The sequence below is a fragment of the Pollicipes pollicipes genome, unplaced genomic scaffold (genome assembly GCF_011947565.3).
Source record: "Pollicipes pollicipes isolate AB1234 unplaced genomic scaffold, Ppol_2.1 Scaffold_5724;HRSCAF=6776_pilon_pilon_pilon, whole genome shotgun sequence".
NCBI classification, from domain to species: domain Eukaryota; kingdom Metazoa; phylum Arthropoda; class Thecostraca; order Pollicipedomorpha; family Pollicipedidae; genus Pollicipes; species Pollicipes pollicipes.
Window position 1 is genome coordinate 53,398,430 of NW_023596746.1, and position 23,857 is coordinate 53,422,286.

A 23,857-nucleotide genomic window follows, 5' to 3' on the forward strand; every position below is an offset into this window, starting at 1 on the left:
GAGTGGGTGTGCGACCGCTGCCTCAGCACCAAGAGCATCCCGCTCATCAAGTTCAAGCCGTGAGCGGTGGCCGCGCGCGCTCGGACCTGTGACGCGTGGGCGGCGGCGGCGGCGGGCGGGGCTCCGGCGCCCGGCCGGAGCCGGCCGGGGGCCGACGGCCGCGCGGGCGTCGGCGCGCGTGACTCTGGGCTGGGCGGCTGAGCGCTGCCGCTGCCGGCGCCGCCACCGCTGGGGGTGGCGGACGGGCCAACGGCGGCGTCGTCGACAATCGTGTGCTGAGTGATCTGTGGGTGATGGCCGCGGGCGGGTGCCGGTCGCTCGTGCTGTGCCGCTGCGGCGCGTGACGTCCGGTTGGTGGCGACACTGACGACAGGGGAAGTGGGAACGGGCGCCCAACGACAAGCCGTACCTCCAGAAATGGCTCGTGCGCTGTCAGCCTCCGTCGTGGTGGCTGAGATGGCTCAGTTATGGTGCCCAGCCTCTAGGGACAGGTTTCTCAATCAGCTATGCGTATGATGCTGGGTTGCGTGATGTGCACTATTTTTGTGGACTTACTGTCTTGAATTATGAATGATGTCTGCCCGGCATGGGCCTGGGTCTCCCTACTCATGATGGATGAACTTGAAACTGTCGTCGTTTTCAAATGATGCTTTGATGCTATTGCATGCTGTATTTTAGTACTCTTGCTTCTGGGGTAGCTGATTTTTCTCTTTTTATTCAGTGCCTCCAGTTCTGTATGATCGATTTTGACAACTTTCATTTTAGCAGTGAAGTGGGGTCACACCCTGATACGGTACTGGCCGTTTTGTCGCTCTAGATGATATGCTTCGGTACTAAGACTGTGGTCTGCGATGCACGCCTGGCGATGCGTTTTCAGTTGTGTCAGTTTTGCCTCCCGTCGAAGGGCTGGCTCGTGATGTTAAAGCATCATGTGAGAATCATGCAGGCATCGCAGCTTTTCTGTGGAGGTGCCTGTTGAGTACAAAACGGTGGGCGACGCATTAACTTCGTGCGGCTGTCAATGACAGGGGGGGGGGGGGGGGGCTGTTTGGAGGAGGGCGTGACGACTTGCCACATAATCATGCCCTTTTGTTACAATACAATCTCAGCCGAGCTTTTGCTGGTTGTTAGGAGTGTGATGTAAAAGGGCGTGGTTAAAGGTGCTGCTCGGATGGAGCTAACATGACCTCATTCACGGATTTAAACAGATAGTTGATTGACCAGCGAGAAGCAACGAGAACCTTCGTGTGATTCTGGTCCTCGTGCTTCTAATGTGCGCCAAACGCACTAGTCAAATTTCAGCTCCGGGTTTATTTCGTGGGGTCTATTTCGTTGCGCTAAATATGCAGGCTCCACCGTTCAGATGACATACAGTCTATCGCCTGACACTATCGGAGCCGCCGAGCAGCACTCACTGATCGCAGGATTGGTGCAATTCTGTCCGGTAACGGAGTTTAGGGAGGGAGAGGGAGGAGAAAATATATTAGGCTCGTTTCCCTCCGAGAAGTGTCATTGGTTCGGCTACATCTTACAACGGATGGAGGCGCGGAGGGTATGGTATGCCCCACCCCGTTCTGATGCAAGCCTGACAATTCTCCTTTGCGGCGGTCCATGACAGTGACTGCAGTTCCGGTGTTGACAGTTACGAGTATAGTGCGGGCTTGGGGCGAAACATTACCCATTTCTGACGCCACTTTGACGAAACTTGCGCGTAAGATTTTTATCAGCGAGCAGGAGATCACGCGAGAAGTTTTGGCATGTGTCGGCAGGTGTTGCGCGTTGTATGTGTTACGACGATGAAAGGCGACTGCTAGGATAGCGGACAATACGCCAGAAAAAACAGGAAATATTGCTGGTATGTCGGGAGCCATCTGCATCGGCTAGACGTGGGAAACCAAATTTTTAACAGGAATGTTCTTTCGTGCGTGTGGTCAGCATGCATGGTTGCCTAGAACAGCTCCGTGTGGAATTTCCGTCTTATTTGTTATCGACACGTCTGCTGCGTAGTGTGATGCCATTCATATATCTGGTAAAAATGTTTCAATGATGGCTGATTGGTACAACATGCACCTCAACTTCCAGGCCTGCTTGCTATCCCATTGACATTTGCAGCATTGTGGCAATGCACAATGTGGATGTTCAGCATTCTTCTAAGCATTGGTTGGTAGGATTAATAGTTAAGTTTTGCTTAATATGTTTAGGCAATCTCACCAAAAACTTGTAGAATAAGATGACTCAGACCATGATATGTGTAAGTTGTCCTGGAATCAAATTACTTCTGGCATTCCTACATTGCATTGGTTGGTGGCAATGTGAAAAGTGATTTAACCTGGGGCTCAAATTTCCTACATCACATTTACTGTTACCAGTTTTACTGAAATGTAACCCTGCATTGCTAATTGGCAGCAAGCAGATGCCTAATTTAGTGGCAAAGAAAAATTTATTTACCTGGTAAGATATCCATGTTTTTTATGATTTTATTGAAAGTTGACACAGTTCTTTTTCATAAAGCTGGGTGTGCAGGCATCCACTGTGCCATATGTTTGATCATTTCTGCTTTCTTGTGTGCTGATTAATCACCATCTTTCATTACTTGCTAGTGCTTTGTTGCAATAGTAGTGGGTGTAACCACATCTTAAATTTAGGAGGAGGCAGTACAAGTATGGGGCAAAGCCAAATGTGGGAGGGGGACAGCTCAACCTAAAAATGTCATTTTTATAATAAATGTTAAAAAATATATATTACACATGCTATATAAAGAAATTGAATTTTAAGAAAACTGAAAGAACATGGATGTCCTCCCCTCCCTAGTCATTACACTCATGGTGATAGCCAGCATGTTAACATGTAGTACTTACCAATGCAATGTTTTAAACATGAATATGCTTGTGGTTGATTGTCTGTTCAGCACTTGCTTATGCTAAGCATAAGCTTTGTTTTATGCCAAAGATACATTTTTCTCATTGTGTTATTTTGACTCAGTGTGATATCATTCATTGTTAATCATCACAATGATAAAAGGTGTTATAGAAAACCATTTTCACTACACTGCCCTTGCAATGTATCTGCTAATCTTGTTTTATTCTCAGGACTAGCAAGGGCATTCATCAGAAACTGCAACAATGGCTGAGGCTTCTGTAGCAAGCTCTGGCACTAGATACTTCTGTCATGTTTGCAATGAAGATATCAACCCTGTTCTTCCAGTAAGTACTATTTAGAATGTTCTACATTTTGTGTATCAGTTATTCTCCCACCAGTACTGGCTATCTGGTTGTGGATAGGCCAACTGTTTTTGAGCATTTGTAGTGGAAAGCATGGTCTCCACTTGCTTCACAAACTTACTCATGCCAACAGCATGATTCTGGGATACCATTGCATTTTCCTTCTGCAGGTGGTCAGAATTGTTCAGAGGGTAGAAATGTATGCTTCCTGTGCCTTCACTTGTGTGTGATGCAGTGTGAATCAGCAACTGTGATGACAACTTTATAAGTGTCACTAGATTTTGGCATAGATAAAGATAATTTAATTTGATATATTTTACCTGGTCAGAGCTTTTCACCTTGTATGGATCAACAGATGAATGAAGGCCATGCTCATGAACAGTCTTTTGTCCTTGGGTTGAAAAATGATATAAATCCTTCCTTTACTGACATCCTCTACAGCACTGCTGCAAAAATGTAGTTTTGGAAAATAATTTAGGTGACTGAGCAGGAAAAAATGACTGAATCTGCCCTCAATATGCACCAAAAAGCAGTTATTTCCTGACTATGACCCACTTTCCTCCCAAACTTGGAGAGAGGCTCCAGCCAGCCCCTGAAACAAAGAGGAAACTATGCCCACTGCTGAGTGCTCCCCATTTGTGGTTTGGCATGTGTTGCACCTGATTTGGATGACTACAACTCTCACCCATACTTTTCCCTGGCAATCACGGATTAATTGTCCTCCAAACACTGCCACCCATGTTTCAAGGCCTGATTACATCATAAGCTTCAATGCCACCTGCAGGGCTTGCTGTCTTCTACCAGGAGTTGTCATCCATGTTGTGGCAGGGTGCTCTTTTCCATTATGTATATCCAGTCCGCCTGCAGAGTTTGCTGGCTGTTTGCAGGAGTGTGTCTGTCTGGTCCATCTTGCAGGAGTGCATCTGTCCAGTCTGTGCGGAGTTTGCTGGCTGCTTGCAGGGGTGTGTTTGTCCGGTCCATCTTGCAGGAGTGTGTCTGTCCAGTCTGTGCAGAGTTTGCCGGCTGCTTGCAGGAGTGTGTTTTTCCGGTCCATCTTGCAGGAGTGTGTCTGTCCAGTCTGTGCAGAGTTTGCTGGCTGCTTGCAGGAGTGTGTTTTTCTGGTCCATCTGGCAGGAGTGTGTCTGTCCAGTCTGTGCAGAGTTTGCTGGCTGCTTGCAGGAGTGTGTTTGTCCAGTCTGTGCAGGGTTTGCCGGCTGCTTGCAGGAGTTCACATGCCCCACGTGCCGTGACGGGTTTATCGAGCAGCGCTGTCTGGACACGGCCATGGCGGACGACCCTGGCGACGAGCTGCCGCCGCTGGACGAGACCGGCCTCCACGCTCTCGCCCAGGTCAGTGGCCTGCAGCGCCACGTGTGCACGTCCATGCAACAGTCCGTTCGGCGCTTCAAATTGCTCGCTGCTGCATTGGACTGATTTATTGCGCGTGACTGGGTGACGTCCTTTGGGCGTGGCGGGGGATGCCGGGGAATCGAAGCAACGCTATTGACTGTGCTTTGATTTTTGTGAGCTCGGCTGGTGGGGATAAGTGGGTGTCTTGTTTTACCCTGGTGTGGGTACCACATCAGGCAGTGCGTGCAGCCAGGATTGCAGGTTTATGGCCAGTGAAAGCTTCAGCAGCATCCATTTTACAGAAACAAATAGCATCGGGCTGGATGGGGCCACTGTCTAGCGCATTCTTGTTGTTTACTTCTTATATCCGCTAGTATGCAGTATTTTGGCTATTGTTGTGCTTTAGAGTTAAGACTGGCGTGTGGTCGGACCTTGTCCGGCGCATGCGCACGAATAATCCCACACAGCTTCCACGAGTCACCTGTAGGGGACCTCTCTCTCGTGGAGTGACTTGAGTAGTTAACTATGTATTCACGCGTGGGGCCGTTCGGGGGCCTCCGTTTTTCAAGCTGCACCAGGTTGAGCTCTGACATTTTGTCGCTTTTCCTAACCATCAGTTTGAAATGTCCTGACAAAATTCTAGCTGCATGCATAGTTTGCAGTAGGCATGCCGGGAAAGGTCATGGCGTTCTCAGAGAGATTAACAGACGAGAGATTTAAAGATAGACAGGTTAACAAACACTAGCATATCGCTATCTGGTGCTGGAAGCCAGTGTTTCCCTAAAATACGTTGTCGTATCATCAAACTTCAAATATGACCGTTTGCGGTTTTTAACCCTCACCCTGATTCGCTGTTTTCATGACGCAGACTGCTGGCGGGGGGGGGGGGGGCAGGGGGCAGGGGGCAGGGGCAGGCGGCGATAATGATGTGACCCGTCTGTCGTTTCCAAACTGAGAACGACGGAGTTAAGCGGAAGACACCAGTAGATTGATCTCAACATGCTCTCGTGATTAGTAATAAGTATTATGTTTCTAGTTCATTAACTGACCCCATTATACGAGACCCAAGGTCGTATTATCCCGAACATTTTGTCCCCCATATTATACCGCAGAATCGGTGATTGTCGCTGACCATTGATGGCCGTGCTGTGGTCCTAAAAAAAAACCGCTGCTGCTCCGAACCAGAAATGCTATGGGCGGTTTTTGGTGTCAAAACACGCACAATGCATGCCCGTGGCTGCTAAAAATTGGGCTGATGCAGAATATAGCAAGAGAGCGGTGCGATCACAAATTGATGTTGGCTCTCGACTATTTCGAACAGGCTACCGATAACAAAATTCCGTGACATCCCGGTAGAGTTCAAAGGTTTCCGAGGCAGGGGTGCTCTCCGTCTACCAACCGCGTATATCACACATCCGTCCGTGGTCTGAGCTCACTCCACATAGGACTCGATAGGCTTGCACCAGACACACTTATAAAACTATGGGTAGAAGAGCCCACGCTGTTATTCGTGTTGAGACAGTGCTGTATATCGATATTTAGTGTACCCACATATTGAAGATTACCCACCCACCGCTGATTGAAAAATGAGGTGCATCTGTGCCTTTTTGCTCACCATAATTGCTCCATTAAATGTGTAGGGATGCAGGAGATGTGCTTGCTTTAATGAGACAACTCAGCGCGCTACGGACCTTTTCAAACTTTTGGTCATGTTCAAAAGGCGGTAACAACATGGTCTTGTTCGCGGCATCACCCGTAAACCTCGGTTCAATGGGCTCCGAAGTCTCAAGAGAGTCTCGATCACAAGTCACCTGCATGAAAAGGGAGTTCCGAGAGTTAAGACGCCGGCTTCTAGATCAACAGGGCTGCGTCTGAGTTTCGTCACTTGAACCCCGCGCCGGCGGCAGCGTCCGTGGGGGTGGGACGAGGATAATGGCCTCAGCATACCTTACACGCTTCGACAAACAAACTAACAGCCACTAGTGCCGCTTTTTCCAGTTTTCCTCCGCTCCCTCCCTCCCTCATCCCGTCATTGTCTGAAAACCCGGCCACTCATGGAAGGCCTGCAGGTGAAGCATGTGATCTGTGACTGAGACTAGTGGCTCTAGTGGCTCTAATCTGTGACCACTAGTGGCTCAGTGGCTGGCGACGCCTGACCGCCGCCGCGCCGCTCGGCGCTCTTCCAGATGCTGAACTTCGGCCGGCCGCTGCTGGGCGTGCCGGGTGTGGGGGGCTCGGGCCCCGGCCGTGCCCGCACACACGGCTACAGCACCCGCTCGGCGCACCGGTGAGTCCCCCTTCCGCCCGCCCCGCCCCCCGCCGCCCGGTGCTGCCATCTGCGGGGGTCAGCCCGGCTCGGCGGCGCCCGTCAAGCACGAACGTCGGACCAGGCTTGGCAGTGGTGTTTGTACTTGCGTTGGTACCTACCGTAAATAACACGACGATTTGTGCTATTGTTGAAGGTGACCCTGCTGCACCAGGTATCGTAATTACATTTGTTGTTCCTGTCATTTTTATTGGTTGTGGTAGAAGGTCTGTCGTCTAATGGCTACCGTCGCTGTCCAGTGCTCGTGGGCGGCGAGAGGCGTCTGCCCGGTCCTCGCCGCTGACTGACAGGGCCTGGCCGCCGCAGGAATGCCGCCCAGCACGACCAGCAGCACGGCCTGCTGGGCGAGATCCTCGACACGCTGTTCGCGACGTTCCCGAACGTCCGCGTCAACGTCGACAACAGCGCCGAGGTCCCCATGTGAGTCTCCATCGCGGGTCACACGAGGGCCCCATCGCTGATGGTACGAGGTCCCTATCACGGGTCACACGAGGTCCCCGTCACGGCCACACGAGGGCCCAATCACGGGTCACACGAGGGCCTCATCGCTGGTGGTACGATGTCCCTATCACGGGTCACACCAGGTCTCATCACTGGTCACACGAGGTCCCATCACGGGTCACACCAGGCCCCCATCACGGTTGACACGAGGTCTCATCACGGGTCACACGAGGTCCCATTTCAGGTCACACGAGGTCCCCATCACGGCGCCACACGAGGCCCCCATCACGGCACCACACGAGGCCCCCATCACGGCACCACACGAGGCCCCCATCACGGCACCACACGAGGCCCCCATCACAGGACAACACGATGTCCCCATCACAGGACAACACGATGTCCCCATCACGGGCCACACGAGGGTTCCATCACGGAGCCACGGGCGTAGTACACGAGCGACGGCCCGATTGCACGTTCGTGGTCGCCCTTCTGTGCTGGGCGGTGCGGCAGGGTGGGCCCGACACTGTGGTTCCGCGTCGTGCGAGAATAGTCTTCCGAGGAGGCACCGCTGATGCGTCCGCGCCGTCTCTCGCTGACGGTCATTGTTCGCCGCACACGAGCTGTGTGTGCCGACGGCGTGCTAGCGGACGCTGTGAGTCACATGAGGAGGCTGACGAGCGGGGAGGCGTGATTGCGATAGGCGGCCAGGCGTGGGGCTCGCAATACTGTCAATGGTGAGATGACAGCCGCCCGACTCTTCTGTGACTGACTATTTACAGAAGAGTAAAGTGCCAATATGTACATAGCGTCTCTCGTGTTTATGGCAGCACGGTGGTGCTATTTGCGGTGTACACGCGCCGGCACGAAGCATTTGAAGCATTCTTTGACGATACTTGTCCAGCTGCTCACCGTCACCCATCAGGCACTGCCTCAGTCTTCATTCATTCCTGTCCCGGGAGGGGGCCGCCGCCGGCCAGTGCCCGGCGGCGCGCGGCCCCGCTGACGCCCGCTCGTCCCGCGTCCGCAGCCAGTTCCGGCTGCACGGCAACCCGGGCGACTACGCCTGGGGCAACTCAGAGCTGGACCGGATTATCACACACCTACTGAACCAGCTGGACACGAGCGGGCCGCCGCCGCTGGGCGCCGAGCTCATCCACCGGCTGCCGCGCGTCGCCGTCACCCAGCAGCACGTCGGTCAGTGGCCGCCGCCGAGGAGAGCGGGGGCTGACCGTGCCGTCTGTTCGGGGCGCGGCCGGCCGACTGACCGGCGGTTACGGGCCGCTCGCGGGTCCGGGTGTCGGAGCCGGGGAGTCTGGGCGCTCGCCGGCTCTCCGGCCGGTTCAGGGTCTGTGTTTCGCAGCCCCCGGCGACTGGAGCGGTGGCGGCCGCTGCCAGAGCTCGACGCTCGGGGGTTCGTCTGGCGGCGAGGCTGAGGCACTCGGGGGAACGCGGGCGGTGCCAGTGTCTTTCAGCGCAGCTTGGGCTCTGACCAAACGAGGTGGTTATGTCTTACATACGCGCTAGAGATGCAGATGGGTGATAGTTTTGGTCAGCTGTTGGATGCCATGCCTTTCAACGATATCTTGGTCTCAAAGTTCTCTTTACATCACGTCTGACTTAAAACCTGGTCACGCCTATTATGTATTTAAGTTCTGCATTTGTTTTGTTTTCGTTGACGTCCCCTCCTCTCACCCTGTGGGCTGCGGGCCGCTCACGGGCGCCGCTGTTGGCAGACGCCAGCCTGCAGTGCATGGTGTGCTTCGAGGACTACACGCTGAACGAGACGGTGCGGCAGCTGCCCTGCCAGCACCTTTACCACAGCGACTGCATCGTGCCCTGGCTGGAGCTGGTGAGCGCCCGGGGTCGCGCCGGCCGGTGGCGGGCGGGGCCGTGGCGGCCGGCCGGCTCAGTCCCGCGTCGGCTCACTGGGGGGGCGGTCCGTGTCGTGGACCCCTGCTGTGCGGCATGAACTTCGTACCGTGGTATGTGCCTGAGTCCATCGTGCTCTAGAGCTTATGCTGCGATCTCGGAATAAGACGTGATTTAGCGAATGGTTCGTCGAAAGTTCGGGAAGATGTGTGTGACCCGGTCAGGATCTTAGTAACTGGCAGTGATTAGTAAGGCTATGGATCAATCGACCAAACAAAACATGCGGGCAGTCGCCATTGGGGGGGGGGGGGGGGGGTATCCCAAAAGGCAGTCTCTTTATGCTCCTCTGCTTCATGAGAGGACCCAGTTTTAGAGAGGAAGGTTTGCCGGCATTTTTCGGTGATATCTCCGGGTTCATGGATCGTTGCTTGTCTACGGCCATTTTTGCTCCTTATATTATGCTTAATTTAATCGTAACCCTCTGCCTTTCGTTTGAGCTACTCCCCAACTTGCAAGGCGTCCTTTTGTGCTGCGTTATCCTCGCCGACTCTGTTTTGCTCCCACTGTCCGAGCGCCTTGCGGCGGAAGAGGGAGAGCCGCCCGCGTTCCTCGCGTGATGCCGGCGCGCGCTAGCGTGGGGTTTGTCACCGTCGTCACGTGATGTGCTGTGACAGTGCGCGTGACGGAGCCGGCGCTCCGTCTTCGTCCCCCACTCATCCTATCGGCCGGCGGCTGACGGGAGGTCACAACCTGTCGACAGCACGGTACCTGCCCGGTGTGTCGCAGCAGTGTGGACCCGTCGAAGGCGGACCCAGCGCAGCCGGGCCCCGGCCAGGCCAACTAGCCACCAGGTGAGCCGCCGTCTCAGGGGCGTCGAACGCCCGTCTCTGCCGTCAGGGGCGTCGGGCGCCCTCTCTGCCGTCAGAGACGCCGCCGTCTCAGGGGCGTCGAACGCCCGTCTCTGCCGTCAGGGGCGTCGGGCGCCCTCTCTGCCGTCAGAGACGCCGCCGTCTCAGGGGCGTCGAACGCCCGTCTCTGGAACCAGAGGTGCCGCCGTCTCAGGGGCGTCGCGCGCCCGTCTCCACCGTCAGAGGTGCCGCCGTCTCAGGGGCGTCGCGCGCCCGTCTCCACCGTCAGAGGTGCCGCCGTCTCAGGGCGTCGGCGCGCCCGTCTCTGCACCGTCAGAGGTGCCGCCGTCTCTGGGGCGTCGCGCGCCCGTCTCTGCCGTCAGAGGTGCCGCCGTCTCAGGGGCGTCGCGCGCCCGTCTCCACCGTCAGAGGTGCCGCCGTTTCAGGGGCGTCGCGCGCCCGTCTCCACCGTCAGAGGTGCCGCCGTCTCAGGGCGTCGCGCGCCTGTCTCTGCCGTCAGAGGCGTCTGGGCCGGTCGCCGAGTCACGCGCGCGGTCAGGAACAGTCTCAGACGGCAACGAGGGAGCGAGAGGTGGCGTCCACGTCCACGGCGTCACGCCATTGTCGTCGATTGGTGTAATTGTTGTGAGCTGCAGATAAATTCGTCGTTGGACGCATGGTAATACTCACGGTGACTCCCACACGAAAGGCTTAATAGTTGACGTGTAAGGGTGGGGCGAGTTGCGATCTAACGTGTTCCACTGTATAATCCACATATTTGCTTTCACAATTTTGACTACTTTTAGCCAGCGACAATAATATGCTCCACATATTTTCTTGTCCAACTTTGACAGGCATGGCACGGCACAACTTTGACAAGCATGGCCGCATGCTTTGTTCAATGCGCTGATTTATGACATCGGCCATCGCCCGTTTGTGTGCGCCATGATACTGACAACATGTGCCCCCCGTCCAGGCCCTGGCTGGTATTGTTAGCCTTATGACAGCCTGCCCGCCGGCGGTGCACCTCAGCGAACCGGCGCCGTGACGTCACTCAGCGCTCGCTCCGGATTGCCGACGTATTGGCGAGGCTGCGAGGAGCGAGTGACGTCAGTTTGTCGTCACGCTGCCGCTCGTCCGTTCGGGGCCGACGAGCGGGTGCGCCCGAGCGGACAGCGCTCGCTGTCGGTGGCGACTCCTCAGCAGCGCCGCCTACCAGTGACGTGACGCGTGCGGCTCGGCTCGATCGGGACCTCGGCGCTGGAACCTCGGCCGTGGAGCCGCCGCCGGTCGACTCGGCGCGGCCCGAAGCCCGCTGACGGTCGGGAGCGCGCGCCACCACACGATTGTGATACCTACCCCTGCCCTGTCGGTGCTGCCGGCGGCGGCCGCACCGCTCTGGCTGGACGCTGAGGCAGCGGGCACCACCGCCGGTCCGTCGCCGGAGCGAGCGGCGATTCTGAGAAGACAGTAGCGGCTGGACGCTCGGCCGCGACACGAGGTCACAAGGTGCGAGGACCACACGCGGCCGCCGTTGTGCGCGTTCTGCGTCACCATCCGCGTTGTGGGAACGACATCGAACTCGACAGGGAACCGCCGGGCTGGAGGCCCCGGCTCAGTGGCCTTAGCAATCAAACGGAGGACTAGTGCCTCGCCGGCGTCTCGCATCTCTCCCCGGCTAAGCATTTGGGCGGCTCTCCCGAGCAGCCGGTGTGTGAACTGGGAAAGCTTCAGTGTGATGAATGAGCCAGTTTTGTCCCCGCCTGGTATGCCCCGTCTGCACGTGAACCTGTTGTGGTAGTGGGTACCACTGATGTGTATGTGATGCCAGCGCTTTCTGATATGTCAGGACAGCCACGATTATGGCCTATAATCTGGGTACGCGTAGATTAGGCAGAACTACCGCACGGAGGGTAAATTATGGACCAAATGAACTTACCACCGGGCCTCTAGTCGATGGCTTTCGGTCTGCATTATTATCCTGCCTTGTGTGTGCGCGTGCGCGGATCGATTACCCGACGGTGATCAGTGTGTCGAGTGAACGTCTCGCACGTGTAGTCTGACTGAACGCCCTCCCTGCGGCTCGCGTCGTTGCCGTGTGTACGACTGTTGCGTTGTATGCCGTCGCTGAGCGCGGCGTCCGTGTGGCCGTGATTCCGCGAGGGATGCCGTTGTGAGTGAGCACGCGTGCGATGGCGCCGCGCGGGGCGGCGCGAAGCCGGGCCGGCCGCCGTCCCCGCCACCTGTTCATCCTGCACCCGTGCGTTCGTCGCCGACGCGCGGCCAACACGACGGCCGCGTCAGACCCGCCCGCGTTTGGTCCCGGCTCACGGCGCTGGCGTGCGACGGGGAGAGGTAGAACAGCTGGTTTTCAGGGCGGTGAATTTACTCAATTCGGTCACAAAGACACTGCTAAAATAAGCGTTACACGAACGACCAGCTGGCGGAACTACAGGCGGAAGAGGCCTCTCGAACCCCCTCGGGGTATGGCGTTCAGGTCAGCACCAGGTCAGCGATTGGCCAGCTCGAAGAACAGCATATACACTTCGTAGCCATTGCCGTGGCGCATACAGATAATCTGGACACTGAAGTCAGCATGCCCATACCACTATGAAAAGCGATGTTTACGGTGGGCCGTGCAGTGACCCGAGAACGCCATGCCAGAGTGGTTGCTTACGCTGCACAGGTTGTACTTGAAGTCCTTCACTGCAGCAGTGCGTGGCTACAGGTCCAGAGCACTAGAGAGCGGTCTGGAGGGTTATTACCCGTGCTGGGATGCGTTCCTAGGTGTTTCATAACGGCGTGGGCTTCACTGATATTCGTCACTCAAGGTAGCTCGCGGTCATCAGTCGTCGCATGTTCGCAGCGTTCGCGCAGTCAGGTCATCAGCGAAATCGCCTCTGATGGGCCGAAGCCTGACGGAGGCGGCCGCAGTGGGAGCTGCACCGTCCCACCATCAATCGCGACCACCCGTCCCACTGACGGGCTGTGGTCTCGCGACCCGGCGAGCCGATCAGAGCTCCCGGCCGAACGAAGGTCGTGCCGCGGGCGGGACCGCCCCGCTTCGGCAATCATCGGCCGCACTTCACGGTGGCCGCACCTTGGCCGTATCCGGCCGTAGCCTTGGCCGTCGTTTCTGCGAACCCAGACCTTGACGCAGGAGCTCCGCTGCGAGTGCGGGAAGCACCGGGTGCGCGTGGCCATTTGGCGCCATGCTCCCTCCGGCAAACATGGCGTGATGTGTGTGGAACATCGTGGACCCTGTATCTCCATAAATCTTGTACTAGTTCAATGTTGTTGGAAAAGCCGCAGTGCATTGGCATCAGGTACCATTGAACACACTTTCCGTAGCAACATAGAACTTCTGTAAGTGTTCTCTGTCCTTGGATTGTTATTTGTGGACTTGGGTTTGGCTTACTTTTTGACCGCAGCGGTGTTGCACCATGAATTGGCCGAAGATGGAGACGCGTTACAAAAAAATCGCGTTTTGATGTTACATATTGCTAGACGAACTTGCAGTATCGATGGTTGCAATGTTATGTATAACTCAATCTTCTTTTAGTTATCTGTTTATGGTGAACGTTGTTGACTAACTACCATGACTAATTTTCCGAATCTAACACAGCATTCTGCGACTACCGAAATTGCATCGCTACCATCTGACGGAATGAGGGAAATGCACCACGGCGACTTTTTGCAGCGTGCAGCTTTCTGTGAAATTCTTGGCATTGAAACCCCACAATTTAACCACGAACGTCGACAGAAAAGTACCTCTTTGATTAGCTTCAGCACTAAGCATTCGCATTTCTAAACGCGGATCAACAAATTGCACCCGCGTGTACTTGCTGTCTGCACGCAGGCTCATCAAACACATCGATGGCAGGCAGCGTCGCATTTACCGGGCGTTGGACGGTGCGTGTCACCGACGTGCGGGCCACGTGATGGCACAGCTGACCCATCAAAATGTACACCATGATCTGTGTACTGTCCTCCGACGCCATCGCCAGCTCTAAGCGCTTCATGTAGGTGATGCCAGCGTACAGTGGCGTCTCTGCGCCGACCGTTCAGCTTGGCAATGTGAGCTGGTCCGGATGCAGATACGTACTTCAGGGCCGGCACGTGGCTGGATCCCGAAAACGGATCCTAGCCTCCGGAGCTTGCTATCAGAATTCATGCATTCATTCTTGAGATCCAGGCACATGTCCGTTTTATGGCCTCACCGGCTTCCTCAGAACCTTTTCTACATCCGTCTTGTCCACCACCGGACAGGTAAGCAGGAACCGAACGGCCTGTAAGCATAGGCGGATCGTGGGGGGGGGGGGGGGGGCACGGGGCCATGGACCCCCAAAAACTCAGAGTATGTTTTGGCCTCCCAAAACATTCCCGGAACTTCATAAAAGTTTCGTCTACTTACCGTCTGTTTTGACTTTAACTGTTCTGTTTTGTTTTAAGTTTTGTTTAAGATTTGAAAGCATTTCGGTGCTTGAATGGTGTCCCTACTGGCACTCGCGAGAGGCACCATGCACTGGACCTCGGATCCCACACCAGTCAGCTGGCGACGAACGGTTGCCCCCCCCCCCCAAAGCTCCAGGCTAGATCCGCCCCTGCCTATAAAGGCGGTCGACTCACCAGTCGACCAGTAAAAACTAACGATTATCTGCTTAAATGAAACCAGTCGACGTGTGCTTGCGTTTGACAGATAACGTTACAAGATGAAAGCAAAACGTGGGCGTCATGTCACGACCCGACTCGCACTCTGGGTGCGCCAGTGGTCCAATTAGAATTCAGACGATCTCCCTGAGGCCAGATTTCAGAGCCACGTGTGTAACTGGTGGAATTGAACCTGTTAAGGCTCTCGGTCTTTCGAAACCCGGTTAGTAAGCCGACAACAGCAACCCGAGAGATCATGTTCAGACATCAGCACGTGGTCTGTTAGATGCGATGTGATTGGCTCGTTACGTCAGTGCAGCTCGCCGTGAGGTCGGTGCTCAGATTTTGAACAGACTACGGTCTCGATGACATCCCTTATTGATCGTCACACCAGGAGCGTAGTTACTCAAAATCAGATGTGGAGACTGAACAGTGAAAAATGGCCCAACCTGGTGTGGTATGAAAATGACCTAACAGGTTTATTCCCAAATTTGGCCCCCTTCGCTCCCAAGGTTGGGGAAGACTGAAGTGCAAGTTGGGGGAGGGGAGGCGGGGGGGGGGGGGGGGGCTGAAGCTCTCTGACTGAAAAGGAAGCCACACCCCTGCGTCGCATCTATCAATTACCATTCACGATCCAGATCTGATGTGACGAACGCGCGTGGGAATAGCTGACAATCGCATACGCGAGACTAATACAAAGAGCCCCGATCCCCCTATCATCCACCACTAGGTGCAATCCAAAGGCTCCCGCAGGCTCACCGTCCGCAGCCCGGCGGGAAGCGGCGGTCCTGGTAACTGCCGAGGATGGAGCGGCCAGGCGTCGTCCTCGACACCCATGGCGTCGTCGATGGAGCAACTAGCGCGTCAGCCGCGAGGCCGCTGGAGCGGCGCCGGATAGATGACAAGTAATGGCCGCCCGCCTCTCATGTCCTAGCTTGGGGGGGGGGGGGGGCCGCCGGGGCCGGGGCGGCAGCTGGATCGCTGTGCTTGCCCTCGCTGGGATTAATGCTCGCAACCCAAGCAGGGCGAACGGTGGCTTTTGCTGGTCCGAGAGGTGGAGAGACACGTGCGTCCCCAGGGAGACCACGAGACCTAGGAGCGTGGGCCGGTGGCGATCGGAGACTAGATCACTCTGTCGATCAGAGCGACGCCGGCGCGGTCAGAGGGAATTCTGCCAGCCGGAGAAGGGCTGCTCGCTGTCAACCGGAGTTAGAAGATAGCTACCACTGTCCGGAGAGTGCAGGGGTGGGAACCAATCTCTGCATCTCCGACCTGGACTCTCGCCAATCCCTCGCCAATCCCTGGACAAGGGCGATTCTTTTCGGCCGGAGAGGACGACGGCCCCTCGTCAGCCCGCGTAGAGCGCGGTCTGTCAGCCGGGGAGGGCCCCTGCGAGGCGGGGCGGGCCGGGTGCCCGCGGCGCCGGGTCCCGCTGTCCCCGGCCCCGATCAGCGCGTGACGAAACGCGGCCGATGGACCGTCCTGGCAGTCCGTGCCGCCGCTCCGGCAGTCGGTCTGGCCGTTACGCAAACGGCGGCGGACAGAGCACCGGCCCCGTCCGAGCTCGCCTGCCGGCCGAGATCGTATGCCGTCGCGATGCCGCTACAGATGACCGGCGCCTTGCTTAGGACACGGTTAGTTGCGTGATACGTTAGGACAGAACCTGTTGTTCAGAAGTCCGGAGGGCCAGAGTTTATCTCTACTCTGCTTGCTGGGGTCGCATGAAACGTGATCTCGGGACGCTTTGTGGAAGAAGGCGCAGAAGGACCCGCGGATACCGACACTAATGGTTTCCTTGACCCGGAGTTCGCGTTGGTCACAGCCCATAATAGCACGTTAGATTTAAGGCCTGCCTTACCTACCCAACCTTAAACCACATCCTATAGCATAGTCTGTTGGTTTGTAATGGCAAGATCGGATGGGTCCAGGACCACTTGCTTTGTCCTGGGCTGAACGGGAAAGCTCAGATGCGCTTCATTCGTGTCTTTCCATGCATCTTCCCTTACATCGCGGTAGGCATAAGGAAAAGGTTTCAAAATGTTGATCGAAGGCTCAAACCCAAGGCCCCCATATAGCGATCCCGCCGGGGTCTGTGCATAGACTTTTCAAAACAAATGACACATTTTCCCTCCCTTGATGTGCTCTCACCCATACCAATATTCTTCCCTACCCCTCCCAAGACTGCGTTGCCGAGTTGCTTTGGCACACAGCATACGACTGTAGGCCAAGACTTTACTTCTGTCCCTCGTTTGGAGTGTTTCCCTCTCTCACATGACAGCCAAACACTCAAAAAATCTTCTGACTACAGCCCAGTCTCCGCCCACTGAAAACCCATAAAACAAAGCCCGACTTGGCCCAACTCTGCACCGCGCCCTAACCTGACCCAGCGCGCCGGTTTTCAGACGACCTCAACCCAAGCGCGACATTGGCGCTACACCTGTCCCTCGGCAGCTGCAGCGAGCTCCTGGCCACTGACCGGCCGCCCCGCGCCTCCCGCCCCGGCCGCCGAGCCTCCGTTAACCTCCTGACGGTGGCAGCGCGGTGACCCCTGTAGCGGGACGCATGCCAGCGGGGGCGACGAGTGCGTCCTTTCACCGGCCGCCGGCTCGTCCGTCTGCCGGCCCGCCGACGAGCGGTGACCGTTGGCCAATCGGCGCCGCTCCCGCCCCGCACGTGACACGGGGAGCAGTGAACAAATTCCCACCCGGCAGCGGGTCATCGATTGGCTGTCACTTACGGACCTGAGGACCGATGGATGGACCGCTGGGCGCTGGCCGTCCCGGGCTGATTCATTGGCTGGCTGGCTGATCATTAATCGCTCGCGCGCTTAGTTAGTCACTCAGACACTTATTAACTCAGGTAGTTACTCATACGCCCGCCAACCCCGCACTGTGGGTGTGTCACTCCACTCAGGCTCGTACTAAATGGCTTGCTACTCTTTTGGCATCAGTGAGAGGCGAAAATCTCGCTCTTTGTGAACGTTTTTCTCACCATCTACACACCTCCATAGATTTCCTTGTACCTGCCTGCGCGCGAAGAAATTGCAGCTTATTCATGTGACATTTGTTAGCTAGCAGACCTGTGCTTGATTTATCTCCAGAGGAATCGACTCCGACTCCGACTCATAGCGCGTGGGGCTGATGGCGACTCAGCCCGCAAAAAGCACAATGCAGTTTTCTTCGACTGCAATACCGACGAAATGAGACCCGGCACAAACTCGGAATTGGCTCCAACGCAGGGGATTTCAGCGACAAGCCTATCGGAGGTGGACCCGTTCGTAGGCGTGACGGTAGCCTGCATGGGACATTTGTTTTGGGCATGATTTAACTACTTTTGAAGACATGTCACCTCTGGTAATAGGCACTATTAATCTACTGAGTTCATTATATTTCCATTTCTGGACATCCCGATATCTGGTTGAGGAAAGTCCAGGCACTACTTACTGACTCTTAAAACACATTTCAAGCAGTCGAATTGAACATGACTAGAAAAATAGATTGACTTCATAGTCGATTCCCATTCCACCAGGAATCAAGCAAGAGTCCGCTAATTAAATGCCACCCATCCCGTCGCGTCTTCCCCGCGCGTATCTCTGTACTCGTGATGCGTGAGAGGAGAAGGGCGTAAAGTGAGCTGGCGGCTGCTGGTGAAGGTGAGCAGGGACAAAGAAGGCCTGGTCTTGCATAGTAATGCGATGATGGAACTCCAGGCCCTCGATTGCAAAATGAGCTCTAGTTGCCGTGCTACTCCTATGAATAGCTGATGCTCCAAACACGAACATCATGACACGGCATCCTGCCGATGTCGCTCGGGGCATTCGACCGACCACCATCGCCACCGGATCAGTTGTGTGATTGCTGAGCGGTCACCTCTCGTTATCTCGGACCTATTTGTTGGATAGGATTAGACTAAGCGGCAGTAGATAGGGCTGGTATATCTTATCGTCTAGATGACGCGTGTCCATGACCGATGACGTCAGTCCAAACCGTCGGATGACTGCTGGCTCTACTTCAGGCGGTAGTAAGCACTACGTATATGACAATGCAACCGACATCGGAGGAAGAGCATCTCATTGTGCGTCGTATGCGTGTCACACCATTAAGGAGTGCATAGCTCGGATCAGGTCATCAGGCCTAGGTCGGGTGGTGTCCCTTTTACGCGATTTTTTATATTCCTACGTACGAAATGACTCACACATGGCGACCCACGGTGATCCGGTCGGTAGCCGGCTGGGGAATATATGCAATATGTACGGTTAATTACTAGTGGGCACCAACCATAATTTACAATTGGCTTTCTGACTCGAGGTTACATAACGTCTGGTTGTAGTGGCACAAGAATTCGCACCTTTGCATAATGCGATTTAATTTGATTTCCTTTATGCAGAGACCTTGGATTTTCGTGTAAAAAAGGCGTACCCACACAATCATTGCTGCTTTATATACCCATACTCGTGTACCGTTACTATCTGAAGACGGGTTTGATCTTATGCCTGCAGAACAATAACACTGCTAACAAAACAGGCCACCGTTATTCGCTTGCTATTGCTCCGCGACAGTCATCCAAGGTCAGAGTAGGAAAATGCGCAATTCGCCGACGGGATTAACGACAGTTTTCACGCCTCGATGCGCTCGTTGTGCCTTGTTAGAAATAAATAATCCACCCTCAGACAATGAGTCGCTATTCTGGCAGGCAGCCTGCCGAGGTTTAGGCTCGGCTAACAGCGCATTGTGTGCTGAATTCATTCACAAGAAACACCAAGCACGAGGTGTAGGTGATGAGTCAAGGACCGTGCCTATTGGTGTCATCATTCAACACATGAGAAACCGTCAAGCAAACGAGGACAATTATGCTAGACTGTGCTGCTATGGGCATGTTATCATCTGGAGTGTTTAACTGGGCGGAATTTTCATGAATTTACTTAGTTTAGCGCACACACAAGATTGCTGAACATATTTGGACTTGTCGAAGAAATCTTCGGCACCTGATGCATCCCTGCGAATATTCTGGCTCTGGTGCCGTGCAGCACAACCCAAGCGCGTGTAATTTACGGTTCTTACCGCTTCTATAGGTACAGCCATGCCTCTGGGCTATTTTGTACCATCCAGTGTTTCGCGTCAAGTGTTTCAGAAATACCGAGCCTCATAATTTTGTCTAGAAAAATGTCATTTAAGATTAATGTTCTCACCATTAGCAATTATGCTCTAGAGCTATGAATAGTTTTCGCCAGCTTTACTTTATATCGCAAGGCTACTTGACCACGGTTCAGACGAGCTAGACTCGGCGTAATTTAACGCCTCATGCAGCCGTGTTCTCATACCGCCTCCCCGGCCGCCGCACAGGCCGCCCAACGATAAAGCTCACGCGTGGTGCAGGCTGCTTCTGCGCCTTGTTAGATTGGCTTCTTATTGTCAGATGTGCCGTGCTTGGCTTCTCTTTACACCAGCGATTACCGCACAAAATGTGGTTGTTGTCGTTTCCATACGTACAGTGCTTGTTTGTGACGCATCCTACGCGATCTGCGCGTGCACACGGAGCGCGATTATGTCAGCGACGTGACCTCTGATAGGTGCCGCAGCTGTCCGTGCGTTGATAACGAGCGTGCACACACGCTGCATATCCTTCAGTTCAACATGTGACTACGTGACTGATGATGACCTGTCGCACAGCTATTGATATATAAATATGGGTGCCTGCTGCCTATCGATATGGGTGCCTGCTGCCTGTCCGAGCAGTTACCACGCAAGGCAGGTGAACGTTGGCACAAAGAAAATCACAAAAAGTCGGAATACCTTCCGTATGTCGCACAGAAAGTTATTCCGGTCAAGTCTATCTTGGCATCCATCGCATGCACTTCAAACCAGAAGTGCCATATATTTGGACATTCAAGAGAAGCTACGTGCGACGCCAAATTCATAGTTTGTTAGACTCGGATCCGACGTCGTAAAAACTGCCGTGGCGGGCCTTCATACCCGTTGTGAATTGGCACGCGCGCTACAACGCGGCTCAAAAATCCGCCAGGCAGCACGAAATGCATTCCTAGCCCCACCAGACGCCTCCCGTCCTGACAACTGACGTCATCACCCAGCACCGGTCGCCAGCTCCCGCAATCAGCACCCAGCCGCCGAGCGGCCCATTCAGCGCCGGCGCCGCGCTGGACGCGTCGTTTTTGTCGCGGCGCGGCTCACCCACCCCGTGCGACGCCAGGGCGTGGCCACTTTCGCCGTCCTTCGGCGCGGCGGCGGTACGCACACCGGCGCCCCCTGGCGGCGCCCGGCGGAGGCCTCAGCCGACCGCTTGTGCAACAGGGGCCGGCCGGAGGGCGCCCGCGGTCAGCATCGCGCCACCCGGAATGCGGCTCCTCCACGGCAGGCGAGATCCCACGCCTGTCTGTGCGATTACGGAGAGATTCGCTCCGTGTCAATGCCTGGGGCCTGCAGCAGCGCAGCCGGGTCTGGAGGGGGCCCGCAGCGGCGCAGCCGGGTCTGGAGGGGGCCCGCGCAGACCGGTCAGGGCAGCAGCGCCGGGTCTGGAGGGGACCCACGCGGACCGGTCAGGGCAGCGGTGCCGGGTCTTGAGGGGGCCCACGCGGACCTGTCAGGGCAGCGGAGCCGGGTCTGGAGGGGGCCCGCGCGGACCGGTCAGAGCAGCGGAGCCGGGTCTGGAGGGGGCCCGCGAGGACCGGTCAGGGCAGCGGTGCCGGGTCTGGAGGGGGCCCGCGCGGACCGGTCAGGGCAGCGGTGCCGGGTCTGGAGGGGGCCCGCGCGGACCGGTCAGGGCAGCGGGGCCGGGTCTGGAGGGGGCCCGCGCGGACCGGTCAGGGCAGCGGTGCTGAGTCTGGAGGGGCCCGCGCAGACCGGTCAGGGCAGCAGTGCTGAGTCTGGAGGGGGCCCGCGCGGACCGGTCAGGGCAGCGGTGCTGAGTCTGGAGGGGGCCCCGCGCGGGACCGGTCATGGGCTCAGCGATGCAGTGAGGAGACCGGTCAGCTTCAGGCCGACACTGGGCGTGCTGACTACGCCCGTGACAGCGTTGAATGGAGAGGGGCGAGGGTGCTGCAATATGACTACGCAAGCTAACCCCATCTTAAAAATTAGTGTCAACTATTGCCACGTCAAATAAAAAAACGAGGCACAAAACTCGTTTGGTTCCCATCTCCTCCGAGGACCCGGAGCCACTGGTCTGGTCCAGCGCATAGTCAGGTCGCTCCAGTCATGGGCAATGTGTTGGTCCGTTTGAGGTAAGGTCAGGTCATATTAACTGGTAACCAGTCGGTCTGCATCCATGCCAGATCAAGCAGCAGTTATGACGGGCTCGTCCGTTGTCAGGCCAGGTAGACGAAAGCGGCGCAGGGTCCGTCCGCAGCCAGGCCAGGTCTCGGGTCCGTCTGCAATCAGGCCAGGCCTCTGGTCCATCTACAGTCAGGCCAGGTCTCAGGCCCATCTGCAGTCCAGAACAAGTTTCGAGTCCGTCTGCAGTGAAGTCAGGTCGGCGCCGTTTGGTAACCGCTGCCGTCGAGTGACGGGCACTGGCGGCCGGACGCGTTGCGTCACTGCAGCTGCCCGGCGCCTACTGCGGCAAAACACGGCGGAGATGGGGTGACGGCCGTCCGCAGGCTGGCATTAGCGCCTGACCTGGGTTCTGATGACCGCTGAAGGCCGTGTGCGTGCTGGAGATTAGAGGGGCGCACTTACCGGCACAGCGCCATCTGTCCACCGAATGGCTACGCTGCGTATTAGCCTTGATTAACAAGCTATTAATTAGTTGCTGATTAGAGTCTTCGTTTCACCGAAAGGACGGTGCATTTAAACTTGCTGACCTCGTTTTCCATCAAAGTGATGGCAGCTTGCGAGCAGAATATTGGCCTTGCCTTCGGTAAAAGTCATGGGCCCATTGGGCCATGCCAACAGTGTAAATACGCGTACAGGATTAGGTGACTGTGAGAGTGACAACGCTAAGGACAGAGGGCTCATAAAAGTGGTAACATCCTCTTGTGCCTTTGTCTTCCTGCATTGACCGCATTTTCAATCAAACCTCAAACAATTTGTGCAAGGCGAAGGCAAACGTCAGTGTAAACACTTGTCACGCCGTAGACTGTTATCAATCCGCATCAGCAAATCAGTGACATCAAATCCACATCAGCAATCAGCAGCACGTAGTAGGACTGGGTTTTGTCCACGGCTCACACGTGAGAGTGGTACGCAAGCAAAGCTGGCCCGACTAGCACCGAATTTTGATACAAATACCTGTTCATAACGTATTTTACGACATCTGGATCTCACAACTTAATGCGACGTAAAATGGCAGTAGCAAATGCAATCCAAAGCAAATGTCATGACAGAAGCTAAACAGTGATAGTTGTTTTATTCAACCATATGCATGATGCAGTTATATGCGGAAGTAAACAGACCTGACCCTATCCAGTTTGGTGTAAAGATTATGTGAACAGACCTGGCCTACCCAGTTTGGTGTGAAGATTATGTGAACAGACCTGGCCTACCCAGTTTGGTGTGAAGATTATGTGAACAGACTGATAACCAAGGGTGTCACTTTCTTAGATTGGTGAGGAGGGGGGTGACTGAGCCCATGACGTGAGCCTAACCTACCCCAAAACATGATTCACTCCGGATTTCGGCCACTTTAATTTGCTTCTCCAATGCCCAAAGGAAAAATATAAACTTAACATTCTGCTGATTACAAGATTGTTTTGCTGCTGAGGAACTTACCGCTTCAAGCTCATATGAGGCTGTCTTATTATGAAAAGATCGAAGTGAGACCATAATCTCAGAAAGCACCCTGATAAATCGACCGGTCGGGACCAAGGGCAGCAGGTGTCGTTTTCATTCCTCAAGGGTGACCTAAAGCGAAAAAAACACGATTTATGGAGAATGGCTTGGCCCGATGCGTACAGACTGAAGGAAAGGATTGTTCTGTACACAGTCAGGATGTAATCCCATATAATAGTATATCTGAGCTTCCACGACTTTCTCAATAGAAATGTCGACAACTCGAAGGAAAGAGTAGGTAAAGGCTGGTGACCTGGGGCATCACTGGAGTGGCTGTCTTAACAGAGGGAGCCACCTATGTTGAAAATCATGGACATTCAGTTTGCAAGGAGATAGTGACGACGTTATAAGCAAATTGATTATGTTGAG

General features: G+C 55.3%; 1 protein-coding gene across 1 annotated transcript; it reads left to right on the forward strand.

Annotated features, from left to right (window-relative positions):
* Positions 1–1,738: 1,738 nt before the first annotated feature.
* LOC119103983 (E3 ubiquitin-protein ligase RNF115) lies at positions 1,739–12,787 on the forward strand. Its single transcript, XM_037227696.1, has 9 exons — positions 1,739–1,855; positions 3,090–3,203; positions 4,446–4,571; positions 6,758–6,858; positions 7,204–7,317; positions 8,366–8,532; positions 9,072–9,187; positions 9,968–10,058; positions 11,032–12,787. Exons 2-8 carry the CDS (start codon positions 3,123–3,125, stop codon positions 10,049–10,051), a joined length of 789 nt encoding a protein of 262 aa, XP_037083591.1. The 5' UTR covers positions 1,739–1,855; positions 3,090–3,122; the 3' UTR covers positions 10,052–10,058; positions 11,032–12,787.
* Positions 12,788–23,857: the final 11,070 nt, after the last annotated feature.